Source organism: Phlebotomus papatasi, chromosome 1, assembly GCF_024763615.1.
Source record: "Phlebotomus papatasi isolate M1 chromosome 1, Ppap_2.1, whole genome shotgun sequence".
NCBI lineage: Eukaryota > Metazoa > Arthropoda > Insecta > Diptera > Psychodidae > Phlebotomus > Phlebotomus papatasi.
Genome location: NC_077222.1, coordinates 64,800,953 through 64,825,192, shown reverse-complemented (window position 1 = coordinate 64,825,192; position 24,240 = coordinate 64,800,953). Strand labels below are relative to the sequence as shown.

Sequence of the window (24,240 nt, the reverse complement as noted above, 5' to 3'; positions counted from 1 at the left end):
TAAAAATTCTGCTCAGTAAGAATTCCGTTCAGATGAATAAAAAATCTGTCCGAAGTCAGAGGAGGGTGATTAAGATTAAGATTTGTCTATGGGTCGGTTATATTCCTTTCGGAACCGCTGCGTCGAAACTTATTTCCCATACCAACCTCTCTTTTTAGGCGGTTCATTGTCAATGCATTGGCATTATTTTTTCATTCACTCACTGGACGAATTCGAGAGTAATACACAGCTGAAAAATCTGCAGATGCCTAGTCTCAAACCCGAGACCTCACAGTCATAGAGCCACTACTCTATCCACTGAGGCCCCTCAGAGGGGGGTGACATGATAATATCTTTTTGATAGTATCTACGGTCGATTAAATTCGGGAAAATTGATAATTCGTCGCGGGTGCTCTTTTTTAAGCATTGAGTTTACTTTAGATCAATATCCAAGGAGCACTCGCGACGAATTACCACTTTTTCCTGTAAAACCTCAATTGGTATACTGAATAGAGTTTGCGGACAAAATTTCAGAGACAAATCACAGATTTGATCACTGCGGAAGACGCGTTGAAGCGCTAGAAGCTTTAGCAAAAAAAAATCTGTTTTCTTGTCATGAAAGGATTGCACTCCCTGACGCATTAAAAGGGAGTTCATCTCCTTGATTTATTTGTCACAATTCCATTCTCTTGAATAACAGAATTATTTAAAGTAAAATTCCGTTCAGATGAATAAAAAATCTGACCAAAGACAGAATTTTTTACGGTGACTAAAAAATCTGATCAGACAGAATTCCGTCCGGATGAATAAAAAATCTGTTCAGTCAGAATTCCGTTCGGATGAAGAAAGAATCTGTTCAGTCAGAATTGCGTTCGGATGAATAAAAAATCTGATCAAACAGAATTCCGTTCGGATGAATAAAAAGACTGTTCAGTCAGAATTCCGTTCGGATAAAAAAATCTGTTCAGACAGAATTCCGTTCGGATGAATAAAAAATCTAATCATACAGAATTCCGTTTGGATGAATAAAAAATCTGTTCACTCAGAATACCGTTGGGATGAATAAAAAGATCTGTTCAATCAGAATTCCGTTCGGACGAATAAAAAATCTGTTCATATAGAATTCCGTTCGGATGAATAAAAAGATCTGTTCAATCAGAATTCCGTTCGAATGAATAAAAAATCTGTTCATATAGAATTCCGTTCGGATGAATAAAAATATCTGTTCAATCAGAATTCCGTTCGGATGAATAAAAAATCTAATCAGACAGAATTCCGTTCGGATGAATAAAAAGATCTGTTCAATCAGAATTCCGTTCGGATGAATAAAAAATCTGTTCAGTCAGTATACCGTTCGGATGAATAAAAAATCTAATCAGACAGAATTCCGTTCGGATGAATAAAAAGATCTGTTCATTCAGAATTCCGTTCGGATGAATAAAAAATCTGTTCATATAGAATTCCGTTCGGATGAATAAAAAGATCTGTTCAATCAGAATTCCGTTCGAATGAATAAAAAATCTGTTCATATAGAATTCCGTTCGGATGAATAAAAATATCTGTTCAATCAGAATTCCGTTCGGATGAATAAAAAATCTGTTCAGTCAGAATACCGTTCGGATGAATAAAAAATCTAATCAGACAGAATTCCGTTTGGATGAATAAAGGATCTGTTCAGTCAGAATTCCATTCGGACGAACAAAAAATCTATTCATTCAGAATTCCGTTCGGACGAATAGAAAAACTGTTCAGTCAGAATTCCGTTCGGATGAATAAAAAATTTAATCAGACAGAATTCCATTCGGATGAATAAAGAATCTAATCAGACAGAAATCAGTTCGGATGAATAAAGAATCTAATCAGACAGAATTCCGTTCAGATGAATAAGGAATCTGTTCAGTCAGAATTCCGTTCGGATGAATAAGAAATCTGTTCAGAGTCAGAATTCCGTTCGGACGAATAAAAAATTGTTCAGTCAGAATTCTGTTCGGATAAATAAAAATATCTGATCAGACAGAATTCCGCTCGGATAAATAAAAAATCTGATCAGACAGAATTCCGTTCGGATGAAAAAAGAATCTAATCACACAGAATTGCGTTCATATGAATAAGGAATCTGTTCAGTCAGGATTCTGTTCGGATAAATAAAAAAATCTGATCAGACAGAATTCCGTTCGGATGAATAAAAAATCTGCTCAGACAAAATTCCGTTCGGTTAAATAAAAAATCTGTTCAGTCAGAATTCCGTTCGGATGAATAAAAAATCTGTTCAGTCAGAATTCCGTACACAATTATAAAAATTCTATTCAGAATCAGAATTCTGCTCTCAGTCATGAAAGTTCTGTAACTCAAAACAATTTCGTTCCAATAGAACAATTCCGATAACATACGATTTCTTATGATCTCATCTCTATCAATGGAATTCCCAAATTTACAAGACCTAATTTACGCGAACTTGAGAAAATAGATAAGAATAAATATATTTGATCAAACACTCACCCCTCATATCAGGAGGCGTTGGAGCCGTTGGTTTATTGTGCCGCCGTCGCATTGGCAACTTTGGACTCCCCTGCGGTGGACTTGACTGATCCGACAGCGAACTATTTGACTGGCTTCGCTTCACCTGATCTCCTAACAATATTAGACTAGTATCGTGACTGCTGCTGCGTGAATGTGATTGGTAGTGACTCGCCGAATTCCCACTCACATTGTTGGCATTTGCCGTTGCTGTAGCTACCGCCAGTGATGCTGCATTCATTGACTTGGACATGCTGTCCATACCTGAAATTCGATCATCAGTGAAAGTCATCCGAAATTATCTCATCATCACTTTCATCGAATGCCAATTGCATAAAAGACATTTTTTTTTTTGGCATGGGGGAAAACATTATAGCACTTTATGGTTACACGATTCCAAATATATTCCACGAGCTGTGCAACAAAATATTTTTGAATGTATAAAGGCCAATTTGAAAATTTTCCACACTCACCTGAGTTAACAACATTTGTGGGTGCTTCTTGATCACCGGATGTCCCACTATTGCCTGAGAATAGATCATCTTTAGACATTGTTACGTAGAAATCGAAATCACCATCAAAGAAGAAATTCCAATCGGATACAAGCAACTCCACAATTGTATTCACAGCCGCTGTACTATTAACCTTCTGGGCATAATCTGTCTCATCACATTCTCTGGCCCACAGCAGATTTGGCGACATGACAATCGCAATATTCTGCGAAGACATTTTATTGTGGGCATTCTTCTGAGCCAGACACGATAGAAATTTGGTCAGATAGCGTAGATTGTAGTAATGACCATCTGGCAATTGATGGATTGCATTGAGAATTGCACTTTTTCGCTGTGACTCAATTGGACGCTGAGCCGCAGCCACAAATTCACTATACAGATTGAATGTGAGGAGTGGATCAGGCAAATCACGTAGGTATGCCTTCAAGACACCGGCAATCACATGGACATCCTGATATTCAGGCGGAAGACGTGGACCAATAACATGGGCGTCTATAGCCGATCGCATTCGTTTCAGTTTGGTGTTCGCTGAAAGTGAAAAGTAAAACAAGAAAGAAATAACTTTCTTCCTTTGAGATTGCGTGTTGAAGGTATATAGAGGATGGTAGGGCTGTTTTATGAGTGTGAAGTTTAAGTTTTCGAAAATGTATTCTTATGTGGACTCTTAAGTGAACTCTTTTAACAGGGAAATGCATACAAAGGAGACCACTTCTGCTCTGAGCGTCTCATAAATGGGATGTACTAAAACTAAATACTACTTAAGGAATACTAAAATGTAGTTAGGACTGTTGAGCCTAGAGGAGTTGGAGGGAGAAAGCCCGTCCTGACGAATACTCTTCTAAGTCAACGGTACTAATCACTGTTCAGTTGGGATGGTGACTCTGAGGGGTGCTATAACGGCTAACTTCAGAGAGTAAATATATCGCCGATAGATGGAGTGGAGAGCGTTCGATGAACTATCCCGAAGCTGCATGCGAATCGGCTTTTCAGTGAAATGTATGAGATAAAGATCAAAAGGGTCCAATGTACCATCCATTGGAGAAGACCCACAATGAGATGACAAAGTCCATCAAGACTATGAAGTAGCGGTCCTCTCTGTTAGGATCACTATATAAACCAGAGGCGTGCAAGCACCGTTGAAACCGAATAAACGTCAAAAAAAGTTTGTTTTGGTAGCGTTTTGACCATTGACATACATGTTTCATTTGATGTTAATTCGGTTTCAACGGTTCTTGCATGTCTCTGATATAAACCCAGGATTGAATAAACGTTCAGTTCAGTTCACCCTCAACCAACCGTCTATTATTTCCACTAGGATGCTACATTTTGGCGACGAAAATTAAAGTCTAAAAAGTGTTTAACTTGTAAAAAATTCGGGAGTGAATCGCGTGCGTGATGGCGAATTTCGCGACAGAGACTACGTCAGCTGCATCGGGCTTCAATAAACCTCTAGTGGGGCAAATAGAAGAATTTTCCGCAGACTGTGATTTCAATGTGTATTGTGAGAGGATAGAGAATTTGTTCTATATGAACTCAGTCTCAGTAGAGTGTCCAGTCTCTCAACTGTGAAGCTGAGAGGATGTTCGATTCGCAGCTCTCCGGGAATGAGCAATGGGGTCTACTCCGAAAGGCTGGCGATGAGGTATATAGCAGATATTGCTATAAGAGGATGGGGCAATTTACCGAAGATCATTTTGTGTTCAGAATGAAAACTAAAAATTTCAAAACTCGATATTTTAATTCATTCTTCTGCAATGTCTTAACGACGACGTATTGGACGTCGGATATGGAGAAGGCCTACTTCGAGTATATGCCTATGCCCTGGGACAAAGATCCAATACGATGTGTGGAACGTTGGATATAGGAGAGACTTATCCGAAAGATTCTACAGAATTGTGGGATTTCTGCTGTTCTGGATTCTAAGAAGTGGTTCTTAAGTATTCATAAGAAGTGGGTCACCTTTGAAATTGGGATTTTTCACCTATTTTTAAATACAATTGAGCCTTATCATGATACAATTTAGCTGCACAATCAGATTGAGAAGCTAAATTACATTATGATATGGCTCAGTTCCACTAAAAACGTAGGAGAAAAATACCAATTTCAAAAGTGCCCCACTTCCCCTTACAGCTTTTCAACTGTATGCTGCACCAAGAAACCCTGTGCGTACAATGGTTTGATAGGAAGGGCACCGTAACCACCGCAATCAAACTCATTAAGTGATTGCGAGGTGGACATAATCATACATCGTACAGACTACTAACGGATTTTCTTAGCCAAAGGAATTTCAAACGGTAAGAGATATCGACTTGCGGTCTTCAGTGACTCGCCCCATAATGGCGGTTGAATCATCAACTGTGCTAACTGTATTTGCTTTGAGCATACCTTTGTTGCAAAAGACATGCAGAGATGCATCGTCTACAACGACAGTAGGGCAAAGTGCCCATGCTTTGCCACGGTCCCAAGCTTCATAATGAGTAAATCCTATGTTTTTGAATAAATGTGATTTATCGCACCCTTATATTAAAAATTAGGAAAAAGTGTCCTGTTTTTTAAATTATATTGTGGAGTCACATTTATTCAGAAACATAGAAAAATTAGTCATTATAAAGCCTAGGACCGTGCAAAATATGGGCCCTTTCCCCTGAACACAAAGCGAATGTAGTTAGTACAGTTGCTGATTCGATTGACAAAAAATCGATATTTTCCAGAATAGTATTTTTGACTTCCTCCTGGATCTCTGCACAGCATTTCTAAACTATTTGCGATAATGAAGATATCAATTTTAACCACCTTAATCGCCTTTTGATCACCTTATCAAAAGCCCGGAATTCTAGCAAAAGATTCTCTGGGCGGATGAATCAATGAATCGAATGAAGTATTTACATGGATGAGCGTACGTTGTACGTGTGGCGTCGACAGAAGGAAATACATACTACAAATCGTCGGTTGCCTCAGCAGCTGTGCTAACTGCATTTGCTTTGTGTCTGCATTCGTTGTAAGCAACGCTTCGCTGCGCGGCGTTTGCAATGAATGCAGACACAAAGCAGATGCAGTTAGCACAGTTGCTGAGACAACCGATGAAGTGTAAAATCTGACTGTTAAAGAATAAGGGCAACGTGCCTTGATATGGGGCTATTTGACGGCTACTTCGGTGGAAAGATTGGTACTCTTGAATAAAAAAGTTAATGCTTCAGTGTATATTAAACTTATGCGAGAGGTGATAATACTAGAAGGAAATCGTTTGATTGGTGTCGATTTTATCCTACAATTCACTACAAATTTACAAGACCAATATCATCACAAAATACCCTTAAGATGAAGGCAGTAACGTTATGAACTGGACACGCCAAAGTCCAGAACTCTCACCCATTCAAAATCTTCGATCTTTGCTTAAAATCAAAATCGGTGCTCACACCTCATTGTTTGAAGGATTTGAGGCAGACCATCCTTGAGACTTAGCCTCTTTTCAAACAAGACGAGTGTAAGAAGCTTTGCTTTTCCATATTTGAACTAATTGCAGGATTACCTCGCAGTAATGGTGGAAATATTAAATATTAGTGTAGACCGTAACAAACTTTTGATCGATGAAAAGTTCCATTAATTTTTGAATTAATTTTATTAGTAATGCAAAATTACTACTATTTTTTTATCAATACTATAATTAGAAAGAGTAATAACCGTAATAACCATAGAATGCAATGGAATCAAAAACTTAAATGTTAAAAATATTTTTAATAATTTTTTAGGGCTTCTTTAACTAGACATGAGTACTGCAACAAACTTATGATTGCTGCTGTATATTGCTATCTCTTTGAGTTCGAGCAATAACAAAGCAAATTCTCTTTAGCAAATTCTCTATCAATAAAGCACAAAACTGCATGGATGCCTTCCATTGAGCTTTCGCACTGTTATTTAAACAACCACAGATTTAAAGATACATTTTTACTTCGTGAAACTGGCCCCTCGTTCCCTACAATCAATGATATGATGTGTTGAAAAGTGAAGAGAAAAATTCCAATTTATCTACTGATAAAATATTTTTCCCAGCACAAAATGAAATGAGGCACAAACTTGAGTGGCATTTTCAATTTCATTGAGTGGTCAACAAGACGCGTTACATCATTAAAAAGCAAAAAAAAAACCGTCTGAAGGAAAAATTCATGACGCTTCGTCACATTTTTCATAGGAGACATTGAGATGCTTAATTGTCTCTGGTTTAGTTTTCGAGTGAGAGATAAATTAATTTGGAGGCAGCAGAGACTCTCTGTATATTTCAATGATATGTGAAACATTCATTTTCACACTCCAACCATTTCACATGTTGCGCGCTCTTAATCTCATTACTGTGATTATTGTGATTCACAGTACACAATCCAGAAGCACTCAAAATAGAATGAGAGACACAGTGAAGAAAAATAATAATAATAATAATAATAATAATTTTTTTTCGCCTCTTCTCGAGCATTACATTTTCACTCTGATAAATTGGTATTTCAGCTCCTACATGTATTAATCCCCATATTATGACTAATCTTTTCACTTATCTGCGAAAAGCGAATTAAAATTGCGATATTGAAGTTCAACATTGTGCAAAATTTTATGCAAGGCGATTTTTTTCTCCTTTGTTCTTCTCAAAGAATTTAATGTAAATTTCTTTCTTTTTTTTTGGGATGTACGTCTCATGCAAAACTACTCAAACGACTCAAATACATTTTCATAATCTAATAGGGCTTCCTCAATTGATTGTGCTATTTTGTTCAAATGAATTAATCATTGCTGAAGTACCTAATCAACAACGAGTCAGCAGCTCCATTTGTGATGACTGAACCAAGATTTATATAAATAAATTACTTAGGCGTGCACATGCTTTAAACGGATAAGCACTTGAAGTCTCTCTAGTGCAATGAATATTTCTCCCTTGATATTAAATAGAAATAGTTTAAGTGAAGTTACTTTGCAGAGCGCTGGAAATCGTAAACATAATGCATTGCCTTCTCTGATAGGGTATTGTACTAAGTACCAGTTCAAAAACATCTAGAAGTCTTTTTATTGTGTCATTGTAACCTTTTTTATTGTTTCACTGATAAAAGATAATAATAACAAAAGGTGATGAGACAAACTCATCCAGACTTCAGAGAATTACTTATTACAGTCAACCTAACTCTCTAAAGTTTCACTTTGTTTTGAAGAATAAACTTTACGATTTTCAACACACCGCGAAGTCATATTACTTGGTGATCAATTGCTTTTAACTAAATTCATCATTATTACAGAGCATTCGCAAAATACCTTGTGTCCTAGACAGAGTTACGGCTTAGGCCGGAAGACAACTTGGACGGAAAGTAATGGAAATGTAATCAAATAATTATTTTTATACATGCGTTGAGCCGTCTCTCGACTTAAGCCTTAAGTATGTTTAGCACATTAGAAGTACTATTGAATGCACTAATTAATAAAATAGCTGTGATCATGAAAGAATTACATTAAATTGATTTATTAGTTCAAAACCTATTTTAAACGGTTTAGAATGGTAAGAAGTCGAAAAGTTTTCTAATAAATTCAACTTGGATCAATATAGGATGTTTGATTTTTAACCTTGAAAAATCGTTAAGAGAAATAACTAAAAACTTAATTGACGTATACCAACGTGACCGATTTAATTGAGGTGTTTTATTAATCGTGTCGAGGTCTAAAATTAAGTTTGTCTTGCCAAAAAACGGGCCACGTCAAGGGCAAACGGACTTGCCGACATCAAATCCCCTGTTTCGCACAGGGGGGTGACATTAGCCCTGAAAAATGCGACCTTAGTGTAATTTTTTCCCTGTTTTCGTACACATTTTACGAGATATCTCCGAAAGTAGGTTGTCACTTTGGGGTTTTCGGTTGCCCATTCCATATTAAATTGGATTTTATTTTGTATTTGTACTTATCGCTAATTCATTCCACAATAACAGAAAACACCGAATAAACTGCAAAGTTTTTTCGGCACGCTAGAAACACATGGGAAACATAGGAAACGTCATGCCCCTGGTTCCGCATGAGGCAGGGGATAACAGACAAACACACAAGTGGGGGGTGGTTAGATCCACTCCACAGTCACATTCGGAGAATCCTCATCGTTGTCTCTTGTCTCTTGAGCGCACTACGCCACTTCTCAAACGATTGAAAGACTTCCATGTCTTCCAGTCTTGGTCACCACCAGGAGGAAGGCCTTCCCTTAATTCGACAAAATCTGGTGAAAAGACTTCCTTCCACAGATTGAGTCTAGCCTCCTCCGGAGATTTGTCATAACACAGTGCCAAAAGCTCCTGCGAGACTTCAGCCTTGCTGTTGGTTTTTTTGTGACCATGGAGAAGATGCTTCGGTTCAGAAAGAACCTTGGACATCTCTCTATTGGAAATGATTTGTTTCCTCACCCGTGATGGAGCAATTTCTTCTAAGGAATAGAATTTGTCGTTGTATCGTTAGGATAGACGTCAAATGGAGGTGTAATTCCAATAAATTCCAAATGATAAGCCATACAAATCTTACTAAAAAAAGGTTAAGATTTCGGCTTATTGAGTTAATTTTTGGCTTTAAAACTAAGGCTTAGCCATATGGCTAAATTTCTCTAAATTCGCAACAATTAAGATTTCTTGAAAATTTATTACTTTGGATTGCATATTAAGGGCAAATTATCCCGATTTCTTGCTATTTTGCATTTGAAACCTTCGGGAACTGGGTTAACCCTCTAGTTTGAATATAGCTTTTTAAAGCCTGTAAAAGTTTCTGTTTTGATCTTATTAAGTGACAGTAGCTTAATGTGAATGTTAAAGGAAGGACTGTATAAAAAGTAGAGGTCTTTTCTTTGGGCATTAACATTGATTCAATTATTATTAATCGTGTCTAGGCTTAAAAAAAATTAAGTATGTCTTGTCCAGAAACGGGCAACGTCAATGACAAGCGGACTTGCCGACAGCAAATCTTCTGCTCCACAATTGATTCAATCATGTTGAATAATGATTACTGACAGCGGGAGGTGTGAAAAAGCCAAATATTTATGTTCTTGTCATCCTGTATTTCCGCTTATCCTGTCTAGGGAATGCTTCATGCTACTTAAAATAGCTCTGTTCAGTAATAACCGTAATAACCTTTCTAAGAGACAAAGCCACTCCAAAGCCAAACCTATTCGAAAATCTACCGGAAGCCTAAAGTGCAAGTTCATGTGCCCGCTGTTTTAGCGCTGATTGTCTGCCATTTTGAATTTAGGTATTTTTGACATTTCAATCGTAAGCATTGCTGCAAAAACTTGATTTTTTTTTAATTTTGTGGAGTTTTAGGATAGTAAAACGTTTGAATTGTAATTTTATTAAAATACCTAAATGTTTTTTTCATTAAATTACTTAAATTTGTGAAACTTGTCAGTTTAAACGTCCGAACTTTCAACTGGTTTTTAGGTAAGTTCTGTCTGATCTGATATATCTTCAAATCAGTAGAAAAAAAACCTCAAACGGAGAGAGCTCTTAAATCGGGAAGGTTATTACTGAACGAGAGTAATGGGGTATATACTGCGCGATAGAGAGTTTTAAATCTTTTCATATACTTCATGTGAGCAACGCATACCCGCAATGAAGTAAGTGCACGCTTGGAAGTTAAAGATTGGTATTATTACATGCGCTCGAGTATAAGTTAGAAAGCCTTCCTGCAGTCATTCCTACTCTGAACTATGATTGCGTTGGAATGAATAGAATGCAGCACATATTTAATGAAAATGTAACAATACGACAATCCAGAAACTGAACGGTATAGCGAGGAGGATGACTCAATGGGTCAAATGGTAGAGCACTCGCTCTATGATGCAAGTGTCCCGTGTTCGAATCCACTTTAAGTCACCAGGAACTTTTCTGGCGTTAGAGGCGTTCAAATTGCATCCACTGAACTTCTCTGCACTTGATTTGACGGGGCATGATATTGACAACCAAATCCCTGTCTAAGAAAAAATAACAATGGATGTTCCAAACTTCCATTTAACAAAATTTCTTTAATTGTTCATAAAGCTAATAATTTAGTGATTTGTGAAAGAAAAACATTGTTTTAACTGGCCGAGAAGTAATCAATGCACCCTAATTCTTAAGTTCATTTTTCAAGGTCATACGTTAAAAAGCTTTGGAAACCATATTCCTCAGTAAATTTTGACAAATTTAAATTTACTTGAAAGGTCTTTGAGTTTCGTATATATTCCAACTGGTTCATAATGTTTCGACTTTTTTGTAAACCAGAGAATTGATCCATTGCTACAACTTTATTCATAAAATATTTTTTTAGACTAAAGAATAGAACTAATTTTACACTAAATAATTTCAATTGGTAATGAAATGAAATCATCTAAGTTCAATTGCATCATTTTTGAGTGGGATGTACATTTTTTGCCACTCTTAATCCTCCTTGACAGTAATTTCATTACTGCAGAATCCAACGCAAAGTCACTTTCAAAAGCGTCTGTTGATGGAAATGAGACAGAAGATTGCACTTCTTCAAATTTCTCAAGTAAATCGTTGAGCAATTTTGTAGAATTTTGCAATGTTTGTACAATCATTTTTGGCAAAAATTTTTAAGTATGTGAAGTGTTCCCACATTGAATCATTTTTGCAGAAAGAAAAAAAAATCTTTCATTGTCAATGAGAGAAAAAGAAACCCATAAATAATTTAATTTGAACGAATATTAAAATCATTTGTATATTTCATGAAGGATGATTGGGAAATGTTTAGTAGAAATTTCATTGAAAGTTCTAAAATAGATTCCATTAGTGAAAAGAAATTTTCCAATGACATCAGTTATTATTCTTGCTAAAGCAATAAAACATGCTTATAAGTTTTTTCTTCTCCTTCTAATCTACCACATTTTCTTGATCGTCGGGCAATTGTTGCATGATTTATTGGATGAATTAGTATAAATGTTGTACTTACTACATCCTACACGAAGTAGTCCCTCCTCGTACAGCCCCTTCTCGAGCAGAGCACAAACGCACAGCTCGATCACGTAGGAAATGGATCGATTTGTCGCAGCCAAGTGATCCACTAGCGGTACTCTGAACATCCGTTTGTTGTTGTCTTCTGGTGAAAAAAAAACACAGCCAAGGTAGAATGGTGTTAATTATTTAACATTTAAATGCCGTTGAGAAAGAGACATTTTTGGCACATTTAAAAAAATTAAAAACTTACTTATGAACCCATTAACATCATCTAAAACTTGCTCAATTTCACAGAGGGCAGATTTGTAGCACAATTGTTGATATTTAACATAGTCTAAAATACAACTGGCAATGTTCTCCTCCTCAGCAATCAATTCAAACATCTCTGCTGCCCAGATGTCGCGTTCTTTGTCCAATTTTGTCTCACATTCGGCAACATCCTCAGCCAGTTGACTCGTCTTGGCATTATTATCATTCAAACGCAATTTATTCTTTGCCGATTCATTTTCCTGCGTCAACTTTGTTACATTTCTCTTGTGCTTCTGGATTGACGAGAGATTTGTCTCTAGTATCCCATTGAGACGTTTAGTCACATTACCCTCGATATTTGTCTCATGTTTAAGAATATCTTCGGCAATTTTCTTTTCCAATTTGGCTATAATTAGACCCCGAGAGCATAAAGTTTATCAATTTTTATTTTGCAAAATAATTTAATAGCGAAATAAATTTCTTTTATAGCCAAACGGCTAACCAATTCCATTCGATTTGCAGCGGTAGGGGCGATGGGGCAGTTTTTACGTAGCTGCAGTTTTTTTTTTTTAAAGAATCATTTAGCCTTAAATTTACCTTGAAAGATTTGTGAATTATATTTAAACTAAATCCAGCTATACTTTTTGTTGAGTAGGGGAAAGTACTCTCCCTTCGAACGTTTATGCCTTCCAAAAATGTGAATTCTCCAAGAGACTTATACATAATAATCACGTACTTATCAATAATTGATGATAAACTAACTAATCTTTAATAGAAATGCATAAGTCTCTTGGGAAAAATAAAAGAAAATTCACATTATTCGAAGGCATGAACGTTCGAAGGAAAAGTACTTTCCCCCAATGGCTACGTCAAGGTCCTCAAATATGAACTCTTCAAATATAAACGACGGTTGAACTTAATATGTAAAATTTGAGGAAATTTGAAGAAAGTTTTACGTGGAGCCTGAATTGAAACTTCTTTTCTCCGGTGCTTCCTCATTATCTCCGTGTTATTTGAATTGCCTCGACAAATTCCATTTATTTAACAACGAATTACAATGATAAAATCTGTAAACTTACTGTTCTTGATTAGGTGCATTTCATATGAATTGCGTTACATTTTTAATAATATTGTTCACATTTCAAGAGTGACAAATGTCATCTATACCCTCCAAATGTTCATATTTAAGGAACTTTACTGTAGTAATAATGATAGTATTGAAGAAACAGATGACGTTGTTTCAGCCTGTTCTCATCGGGAAAAACTACTCACTCTGGTAAAAATGAAAGGGTCACCCATGATCCTTTGCCACTGTTTTGACACCTATTTATCTCCGGAATAAACGAATAAAAACAATGAAAAAGTCATCTTTTTTGTTCGCTCAAATACGAGAAATACAATAAGAGTAATAAATTTGCGATAAAACATAATCTATCGTGATAAATATGAATACAAAATTTCAAAAGATTCGAGTGAACCTTTCAAAGGATCAAATATGATCCATTTTTGTTGAAAAGGGTCAATTTGACCCTTTTATTTTTACCAGTAGTGCTAGGTTCTCAACTAATTTGTGAATTTTTGCAGATATATGACAGTTACGACACATGTAATTTACATACATGAGTGAAGTTATATTTTTATTTTGGAGGGTAGTTATTTGTCAACAATATTCAGTCACAATACCGACAGATATAGCAACTTATTTTTTTTTATAAAAACGAAGATGATATCGATGGCTCAGAATATAAAACGAATAAGTCGCGAATGATCGACTTTCAGGAGAGCGGTTTCAATCTGAGATTTTACATGCCGAGTATATCGACGGCTCCATTTCCTACTATGCTAAGTCGACTTAGCTTTATATTACTCTGAGCGATATGTTGTTCCTGAGACCGAGATCTACAACTGGTAAAAATTTGGTGGTCACCTGATGTTCGGGCAACGAGTTATTTGACTTTCAAAAAAAAAAAAAAATTACATGGGCAGCATAGGAATCGCCAACTTCTAATGGCTCTCCTGAAAAGTTGTTATTCTGAGATAGCATAGTATGGAATGAAACCGTCGATATGGTTTTGATAATTTGAAAACCCTATAACTTTGGGAATAACTTTCCAGGTATAATATATACAGCGAAGGTAGAGGGTATCAAGAAGAACCCTAAAAACGAAAAATCAACGAATTTTGAAAAAAAAACGACTTATTTGATTTATATTCTGACAAGTCGTTATGTTCTGTGCTCAAAAGCAGCATTTACGGTGAGTACCGGGAGTACTAGTTTAGCACCAAGTTTAGCACATAACCATGAGAAAAACATCAAGTAAAGCACGTCATTTGGCTAAAGGACCTACAGCGAACGTTCACCATCTAAAACCTGCTATGAAATCGGTTTAAATTCTTCAGAAATGGCGATTTCTTCGCTCAAGACAAAAGGACCAAAAACAATTCATAGAGCCGATTTGCAAGTGATACTGGATGAATATGATAAGATTACCTTTCGGGCGCATTAAATAAGACTCACCAAGGTATTTTCAAGCACCACGTACATATAGAATGAAAAATCAAAATGTAAGAAAATCGGAACTTCATGACTCCGATTTCCAAAAATTCTATTTCGAAATTTTGCTTTTTTGCTGTGAAAGAAAAAGTTTGTAGCATGGAATTGATACAGGTGACGAGCAATGGATTGTTCGAATAACTTTAAACTAATGCATCGTGGCTATTACTTTACGAAGTATCAAAATTGAAAATACAGCCAATTTTCTTGAGGAAGATGAAAATTCCCGGTTTGGTGGGACCAAAGGGGAATTATAGAATACAAGCTGCTGAAACTGTCAATAAACTTGATACTGATGATAACTAACATTAATCACGTATTGCTCGTATGGTTGAAATAGGTCAATATAAACGAACGATTGATATTGCAATACGACAACGCCTTGTGGCATTACACTTCTGTGGTCCAGGACAACATCAAAACACTGAATTGGGATGTGCTTTAGCTGGCTCTTTCTAATTATCACTTGCTTCGATCGATGATGTATAGTACTCTTGAGCTATTGCATGGCTAATTTTGAAGAAGTACAAAATTGGGTTATTAAATGGTTTCGATCCACCCACAGACATCTCGTTTTATCCATGTAATTTCCAGTGAGATGGCAAAAATGTGTAGCTAGCAAGAGCCGATGTTTGAATAAACCATTTTCTTTTGTATTTCTCTAAAAAATTTTTTTGTATTTCACTGAACAAAAATAATTCACAAATTAATTGAGGACCTAGTACTTCTAAAGCGGTCTTCAGACTAGAGGTTTAGCCTAGTTCCCGTAGGTCTTAAAATTCTAATTAGCATGCAATTTAATTGTTTTGACAGTTTAATAGGTTATTATTCTTTAATAATCCAATCCTAAGTTAAATTTTCCCAAAAATCATGATGATAAGAAATTATAATAGTTAAGCTATTTGGCTAAGCCTTAGACCTGAAGCCCGTATAACAGGTTCGAGTGGGGTCTCGAATTAGAAACGATTAATATCGAAACACTGATGAAAGTGAAAAGATCGCCGGCGATTTTTTTAAAGTATCCCTGTTTTGACACTTAATTAACTCTGGAATAAACTAATAAAAACAGTGCAAAAGTCATCTTTTGTGTTGGCACAGATAAATGTTTATATAAATGTTTAGATAAATGTTTATACAACATTTCAAGAGACAGTAATCATCATTTCAAAGGATCGAATATGATCCCTATGATCCAGTTTGATTTTTTTTATCAGTGAGCATGTTCGACAATGTGATGATAACTCTGTTAAGACTATACTTAGCAGCGCTAAAATGAGAAGTCTTTCCCTTTACGCCGTATTCAGCATGTAACAGGGGAAACTGGGACAGTAGAACACATGGGGTACTTGTAAACACGGATTTTTATGTATACAATTCTTTGACTTGTGTCGATCATTGGTTAAGTGGATAAAGATCCATATAGTAATACATATGAATTCATATAGATCTCGTCCTCTAAAGTTTAAGAACTTGAATGAAAATAATCGCAGTGTTTACAGATACTCCATGTTTATTACGGCCCCAGTTCCCCTTACTCCACTTACTTATTACAGGCTTATAAGTTTTTCAATTGATAACTCATATTCTAGCTTATTAGAACTTTAAAAAATCCAGTTGAACGCGGAATTGCCGGAAGATAAAAAAGTCGTTTTTTATCGAATTACTCATTGTGAAGGCAGGACACAAATGTTCCTTTCGGAAGCGTCAATGAAATTGGATGTAAACCAAAGTAAAAAATACTCAATTTTCCAAAGCTTTCGGTGTACTGCACGTTTTCCTCAGAGGCTAAAAGCTCACTGACTGCACATCAGAATTCACACTATATTTACTCGTTTTTTTAAATAAAGTGTTCATTTTTTCCAAAATCTTATTCATACTACTAATGGCTATATTAGTAGTAATAGTAGTAAAATATCATATTTCTATTATATTCGGGATTTATTAAAAGATGTGCTAAACACACTCCTTTCTACTTCCGGTTCTACTTTCACTCTATTTAATGTGGATTATATTGCTCCCATTATTTGAATAAAAATTCAACGGTGCACACGGATCAGGAAATGTTCTATCGTACATTGTTTATCTGAAGAGTCCTTTTTACGACTCTCTTCTAAACGAGGCTTATAATAATGCCTTGCGGAGCATTCAAAGGCACATTCAGACAAATTGATTGCTAGATTTTTGTTGTTACTTTTTTACATTTTTGCTTTTTCTCACTTGTTTTCATTTGTTACCTTTTTTTATAATTAGCTCTAATTACATGCTACTCATTTGTCTACATTACGCAAACAATGCCCCACTCTTGCTTTTTAAGGGTTCAACCCTATTTTTTTATTTAAATAAATAAAAATATTGTATGGAAATTTTGAGATTAATTACCACGGAATGCTCTTCCACCTTTTTTTATGATTATTTTTAATGAATTACTCAAAGAATGGAACTTGGTAGTGTTTGGCTATAGGGTAAAGGTTCTCTTACATACCACAATTCTCTAGTACATCTTTAAGCAATCCATCCGGAAGGCCCTTAACGGACTCTTCCATTGCTAGCGCCAATCGATATTCATGGACCTTTTTGAGACGTTTATCTTTATCGGATTCCTGTCCGAATGACGCCGAAGGTAGCTTTTTGCTGATTTTCTCGAGGACATCCTTAAATTTTTCCACATGTTGTTCCACATTGGCAAGGTTATCTATGCTCTGCTCCGATTTATTCCGTCTGCAACAAATGCAGAATATATTTAAGCCCCACATAAAAACGTTTGTCAACATGTGAGAGAGCCCCAGAGGGAAAATCGATAAATCACAGATTATCTCATCTGAATCAATTCCCTCTCGCTTTTATTATTTCTGCCATTTACGTAAGACAATAATACACATATCGAGATGGTCGTGATCGCAGTAGCGGAACAAAATATAAACAACTTCTTTCACCCGACGCTTTTTCCACAAGTCCACTCAGGTACGAGATTTCTTTCAGTGAAATTTCACGCCAAGACATTTTATGATGAAATTTTCAAATAGCAAATCAATTTTTCGCGGTTTAAGCATAATGAAGGTGCAATGAATAGTCTTGAAATACTTTTGAGGGGAATTTGAGGAACTATTTAATTTTGAAACAATTGATAGAAATTTAGATGAATCGTCCATTTCTTAAAACGATTTATTCTCGCTTGAAAGTTTTACCCAGTTTACTGGGCAGTCTAAGAAGGTCATAAAGACCATCAAGGTTTCTTTCGTAAGAGTTACAAAAATAAAAATAAAAAAAGTTTGATCCGTCTTACTATAAACAATAAATAATTTAAAATGCTGTGAAATCATCATGTACATTTTGGCTAAGGATGAGTTACTGCGATAAAAAAGTGTAACGTATGTAGACATATAATTACCAGCGGATAGTACAACTTAAGAAGTAAAATAAAGCCCTTGTTGAAAATTCTTTTTAAAATCTCTTTCAAAACAGCCAGTTAAGGGATTTTTCATCGTTTTTATCCCGGAGGTTTATATCAACGCTAAGACGGCGAAGGCTGCATGAAATGGGGTAATGGGTTATATAACGAAATGAGAATAAAAAATAAACTCAATGGAAAAATTAAAAAGTCACTATAATGGGGCTCATTTAAATGGGGGTAATTTGAAATGTAACCTATTATATGAACTAGCGAGTCTTGGAAAACTTCCCTTAGCGGTTAGTTTCTCAGATAAAACTTGTATACTATTTGTTATTAATCTCCCAAGTGTGGCTTAGTTACAATGGGAATTCTATAAAATTTTGTATTTTATTTGAAATTTTATAAAACTAGAAAAGAGTATTTTAATAATACAGTTCATATTCGTTTACTTGAGCATTTTGAATGGAAATTTCATCCGGATTGTTGATTAATCTGGACGTCAAACAATTTGAAAGAAGACATAACATTTTTTTTCACGTACGTTATCATTATAAATTTACATGTAGGAGACATTGCGGCAGTAGTAACCATGGGGAAGTTTTATACGGGATATGGAAACTTCGTATTTTACATGTTCGTATTGCACATTTCGTATTGCGGAAACTTCGTATTCTAGTACATTTCGTATTTCACATTTCGTCTTTCATAAATTTTGTATAAAAATTGAACAGGCGCTACTGATAACTTTCCAAAGCACATAAAATTTCCCTTTGCCTCAACAGAGTGATAACTTTCCAAAGCACAGAAAATTTCCCTTATCCTCAACAGGTGCTACTGATATCTTTCCAAAACACAAAATTTCTCTTTGCCTCAACAGGCGATACAGATAATTTCCCAAAGCACAGAAAATTTCTCTTTGTCGAAACAGGAGATACTGTAATCTTCTAAAAACACAGAAAATTTCCCTTTGTCCCAACAGGAGATACTGTAAAAAACACAGAAAATTTCCCTTTGTCTCAACAGGAGATACTGATATCTTCTAAACACACAGAAAATTTCGTAGAAAGAAATACGAAGTTTCCGCAATACGAAATGTGCAGTACGAACATGTAAAATACGAAATGTAAAATACGAAGTTTCCGCAAACCGTTTTATACACACTAATTTTTATGTCTACACTACTTGGACTTATGTAGACTATATCCTCCGTGGGCAAGGACCTCAACAGTATCTAGTATCTATGAATTCACATCATGTCTCGCCCTGTGAAGTCTAATATCTAAGAAAAAATTGTATTTTTTACTATTACCTCATGTTTACTGCTGCCCCAAATGTACCCTAATTGAAAAACCACAATGCGTTTGACTACTTTTGCTTCATACGGTGAAAATAATCAAATGTCAAAAAACTTTTTTAAATCATTTTAACATCAAGAAAATTCTACGGTCAAGGAAAACTGATAACTGTGAGTAGGGTCGAATGAACACCTCTTCAACAGAGAACCCCTATTGACACTTTTGTCACAATCTTGAAATTTATTTAATGCATCTAATAAAATGTAAGTAATATGGCGCTTTTCATTAATTTACGGTTTTCGATAAGGACTAAGTGTTAAAATTTCGTATTCCAAATGGTATAGAGTAAGGTGTGAATAGGTCCTAACACAAGTTTTTAAGGTGTCAATAGGTGTTCCCTTCATCCTAGCCACTATTTAAGATGATTTTTTTTATACAGAACCTGTTAATAAAAATAAGAGTTCTGAAACGGTCACACATTCAAAAAAAATGTTACGCCTGTGTGTTCAAGCAATAAATTATATCTTAGCTTTCAACCTTTTTTTTTATTTTTCTTATTCATTAGGATTGATCAATAGCTCTTCAGTAAATCACAGTTTTTATTTTTGCTTCATGGTTTTTTATTTTATTCTTAAGTTTGTTTATATTGTTATGTAATGATAAAATGCAAATGGTGTAAGGTATAGCGGAAAGCGTGCTGCTACCTTCAGACAATTCAAGCTTCAAACAATTCCTTCTTTTTCAATATATTTTTAATGAATATTATTAATTATAATATTGTTGCGGATTTGACCGGAGACCACGGCGACAGGGAGGAAAAACAAAGGCCAGGAGGGGAATTCTGTACCGCTCTGGCAATGCCATATGACAAATTGAGTTCGAATCTTAGGAGAGCTTTTTCGAAAATGCGATTCTGTAGCCGTGATATTGCCATTTCAGCTCACGTGGCATTGTCAGAAGTCACAAATTTGAGATTTCTGGCAATTAAAATGACAATGAATTTTCTTAAACAAATCAACTAAGACGTATTGTATTTTCATAAAATCATCAAGTTAAGGGATTTCATTAAAAATTCAATTAATTGCAATTTCGAACTCATATGATATGACAAAAAAAGCTCGAATGGCATTGTCAGGTTTCGAACTCACACGTGACAATGCCACCCAAATTACAGAATGCCCCTACAGGAGATGAACTCAACAACATTTTATTTACTTCACTGACACAAAGTAATTCACGGGAACCTCGTGCAGCCAAAAAGCGCACAGAGAAGGGAATTCGCGCTCTAGAGTGACGGGGTGAAAAGATGCGCAAGCAAGATAGTTGCTGCCCTTATTCAGTCAAAACTCAAACTTAACCATGAAAGCATAAGTACTCTATTTCATTGCGAGTAAGAGTTGCTCACATGAATTATAGCGGTAACTGCAAAATTCAATAATGCACGGCACTCAACCCCTAAATAGCGCCGTGCAGCATATCCTAGGCAGGGCATGCCTCAAAGCAGGTTCGCAACAATATTATATTTTGTGCTTCAAATTTTCTTGAGCTATCTAACGCTTGAGCCGTCCGAAGGTACCGCGTTTTCTCCTACTGTAGTTCTAACTAAATTATATGAATATTTGTTCCACAATTGGTGACTTAGTTTTAATTTTATACTCATTTTTTTATCGTTCAATTTTCATGTATTGAATAAGTGAAACAATCTTTTCAATACAAAAGTCATATTAGTAAAAAAATCTTTTGATAAATTGATCTAGGTTTGGAGTTCAAAAAAGTCTAACACAACTTTCTATTTTAGCCAAGACTCACTCAAGGTCATTTTACAACATGGAAGATAATTTTATCTTTGAAACCAACCAAAAGATATAATTTTCCACGACTCACACCGGTTCTGGGATTTATGGGATCTGTTTTCAAATGGTCCTGTCTAAATAATCCTATACAGGATAAGACCGGAGATATGTTTTTCTTGCCTATATTCTATTTAAAAAAAATATATTTACCTTTAAAATCAAAATGTTTTATTACAATACGTAGAATGCATTCAGATCAAACAAATAAAAAGAAAGCAACAATAGTAATATTGTTCAACTTCCACTTAAGATAAACTTATACGATTTTATAGAGTCACTGTCTTATCAATGAGATATTGTACCATTCTCCGTGCTATCTTCTTTTGTCCGGAAATAAACACGAGGTAAATAGGGGCCCCTTAACAAATAACTAATTCCCACAAGATTCCGATAAGATACAACTAATGGATCAATGGGAAAGGTATTTGGTTGAAAGTTTCATGGAAAAATTGCTATGGCACCTGAGTCTAATCTCATCGGAAAGGTGCAGTGCGTGTTGGATGGATTCTCATCCGCGGATTGATGTTTACATCAGAGTCGCAGTGATTTGCTTAGCGAGTCTCTCGCATTAGTCATCAAGGCAGAGATATTCATAGAGTCATCACGGGAAGAGATTTGGGGCGCAACGCGACATATTCGTGACACGCCCACGGAGGGGCATCCGTGAAAGGGTCTGGTTCATGTTCTTTACCTTGGGAAGGGAGTAAACTTGATCTTGTTGAACTGCTTCCTCATCATACCCTGCACGTTGGACGCCAGCTTGATAGATTTCACACACTCTCACTCCACTGACAAGGACACTTTAACATTTTCCTCCCCACAAACACCTCCACTACAAAAATTTCCGGACGCACTATTACCACCCGGACTGCTGCACTTCCTGAGACACTCCCGGGACTCCTGTCCGATCACTTGTGTGGCCACGATAAGAAAGCCCACCAAAGGCAAAAGACTGAGCCAACACAGAGGACAGGATGTCGAAATTGGAAGCAATTTTAGCTGGTAGATAATTTCGGTGAAGTCATCAAGCAATGGGGATCCACTTCGGAGGCCAAGAGAAAAATCCACAGATAAAAAGCACTTTCCCCACAAATATCACTCTCACTTTGCACTAAATCTACACTAGAGGCGATTGGTAACAATATTGAAGGTGGATTGACTTTTTAGGTCAAGTGGAAATGCTGAAAATTTGCTCTTTTTCACAAAAATTATTCCATTGCGTAAAAATCCTACACACCAAAATCACTGACTAAGGGGATGTGCTTACAAAATCCCTCTACCAAAGTTTTTTCAATTTTTGAAAATGACAGTTGTTACACTGTTAAGCAATGACAGAACAAATGGAACAAATTATTTTTACTCATATCCTACTGAATTTAAAACAAGGGTGCCCAAGAAAAAAGCCGAAGTAAATTTAGGGTTGCCTTTGGAAAAAAAATTAAAAAACTCACCAAAGTAACGAAAAATGAAGTTAATAAAATACTTGATATTTTATTTAAAACGGAGAATTCTGGTTTGAAATAGTATTATATTAAGGAGAAATGGACTAAGCTTTAAAAGTTAAAGTTTCTGTATAAGAATGACGTTCGCTCTCAAAGATTAAGGGGGCACTCAGAGGGTCAAGTGGTAGAGCACTCGCTCTATCATAGTCTACTCTATGATGCAAATGTCCCGGTTTCGAATCTGCTTTTGAACACCAGGAATTTTTCTCGCTCTGAAGGTCTTCGAATTAAATCCAGTGCGCTTCATTACACTTCTTTCCATGAGGCATGGGAATGATAACTTTATCTCTGTATAAGAAAAAAATAATAATGCATGAAAGCTTATTTCTTCTATGACATGTTGTGTCACCATTATAAATTATTAAGGGTATTTAATAATGAAAGGAATGAAAAAATTACATTTTGGACATTTTATCCATTCGGCTTAATATCGGTCCTTAGAAATGACGGGAAATCAAATCCTTTTCTGTTTAAGATTTTTTTTTAAATAGAAAGAGAATTAAATAAATTTTCATAAGTCAATAAATTTCTGTGTTAGAAATATTTTTCAAAATTTTATTTTTTAATTTTTTTCCAAATTAATTGTCTGCTTTATTTTTAGTAAGGGTGTGGCATAGATGTATCGTTATTTTGTAAAACAGGGGACTAAATCATGCAATTTGATCATTTGACGTTCTTTATTCTATTCCATCATTTAAAATAGCAGAGAATTAACTCTGATTTTTTTTGTCAAAAAGGAAAGATCGGGACATCATATGTTTATAAAGGAAATGAAGAAGTTTTGTCTGGAAATTTGCTGAAAATAATTATTCACAACAAATTGATATTTTGATACAATCCTCTAAAAATTTCCCAAATTGAGTTGGCCCCTGAATTTTCCAAGGGGCGATATACAGTCGAGTTCCTCAAATTTGAACGACGGTTGTATTTAAAATGCAAAATATGAGGTTACGTAAAAGAAATTTTGCATGGACAATGAATTAGAACTATTTTATCTGGTGTTTCTTCAATATTATCGTATTATATTAATTTCCTCAACAAATTCCATATATTTCACACCAAATTACATTGATATATTCTCTAAAGTTATTTTCCTTAAGTAAGGAAAAGTAAATTTTACATGAATTCCGTTGCGTTTTTGAAAATATTGTTCAAATTAGAGGAGTGAGAAATATCATCTATACACCCCAAATATTCAAATTTTCGGAACTCTACTGTATTTCAAATGTTTAGGTTCATTCTAAATGTCTTTTGTGCAATAAAAAGATATTTGTTACTATCCTAGCAAACACCAGATGTAAAGCAGTATAAATACAACAACACGACAAAAACTTCTTTATTTATTTTATTCTGCCCAATTATGGCCTGTATACATTAGAGAAATTTATGTCCATATTGATGCAAATTCCCTACGGAAAAACTCTTGAATATGGG

The 24,240-nt window shown here is 35.4% G+C and overlaps 1 protein-coding gene across 3 annotated transcripts in view; it reads right to left on the bottom strand.

The window, feature by feature from the left end:
* LOC129800024 (rho GTPase-activating protein 92B) overlaps window positions 1–22,571 on the bottom strand; it is a 31,363-nt gene extending 8,792 nt beyond the window's left edge. For 2 of the 3 annotated variants that reach the window (XR_008751574.1, XR_008751575.1), the window contains exons 1-6: window positions 21,996–22,570; window positions 17,248–17,483; window positions 12,213–12,617; window positions 11,958–12,104; window positions 2,970–3,536; window positions 2,479–2,760 (exon numbers count right to left, since the gene is read on the bottom strand). Coding sequence is in view for 1 of the 3 variants with exons in the window: in XM_055844377.1 (XP_055700352.1) it covers window positions 2,479–2,760; window positions 2,970–3,536; window positions 11,958–12,104; window positions 12,213–12,617; window positions 17,248–17,483; window positions 21,996–22,042 (1,684 nt within the window). In the remaining 2 variants the exon portion in view is untranslated. Of the gene's footprint in view, window positions 1–2,478; window positions 2,761–2,969; window positions 3,537–11,957; window positions 12,105–12,212; window positions 12,618–17,247; window positions 17,484–21,995 lie in introns of all 3 variants that reach the window. The other variant, XM_055844377.1, reaches the window with a different exon arrangement.
* Between the last annotated feature and the right edge of the window lie 1,669 nt (window positions 22,572–24,240).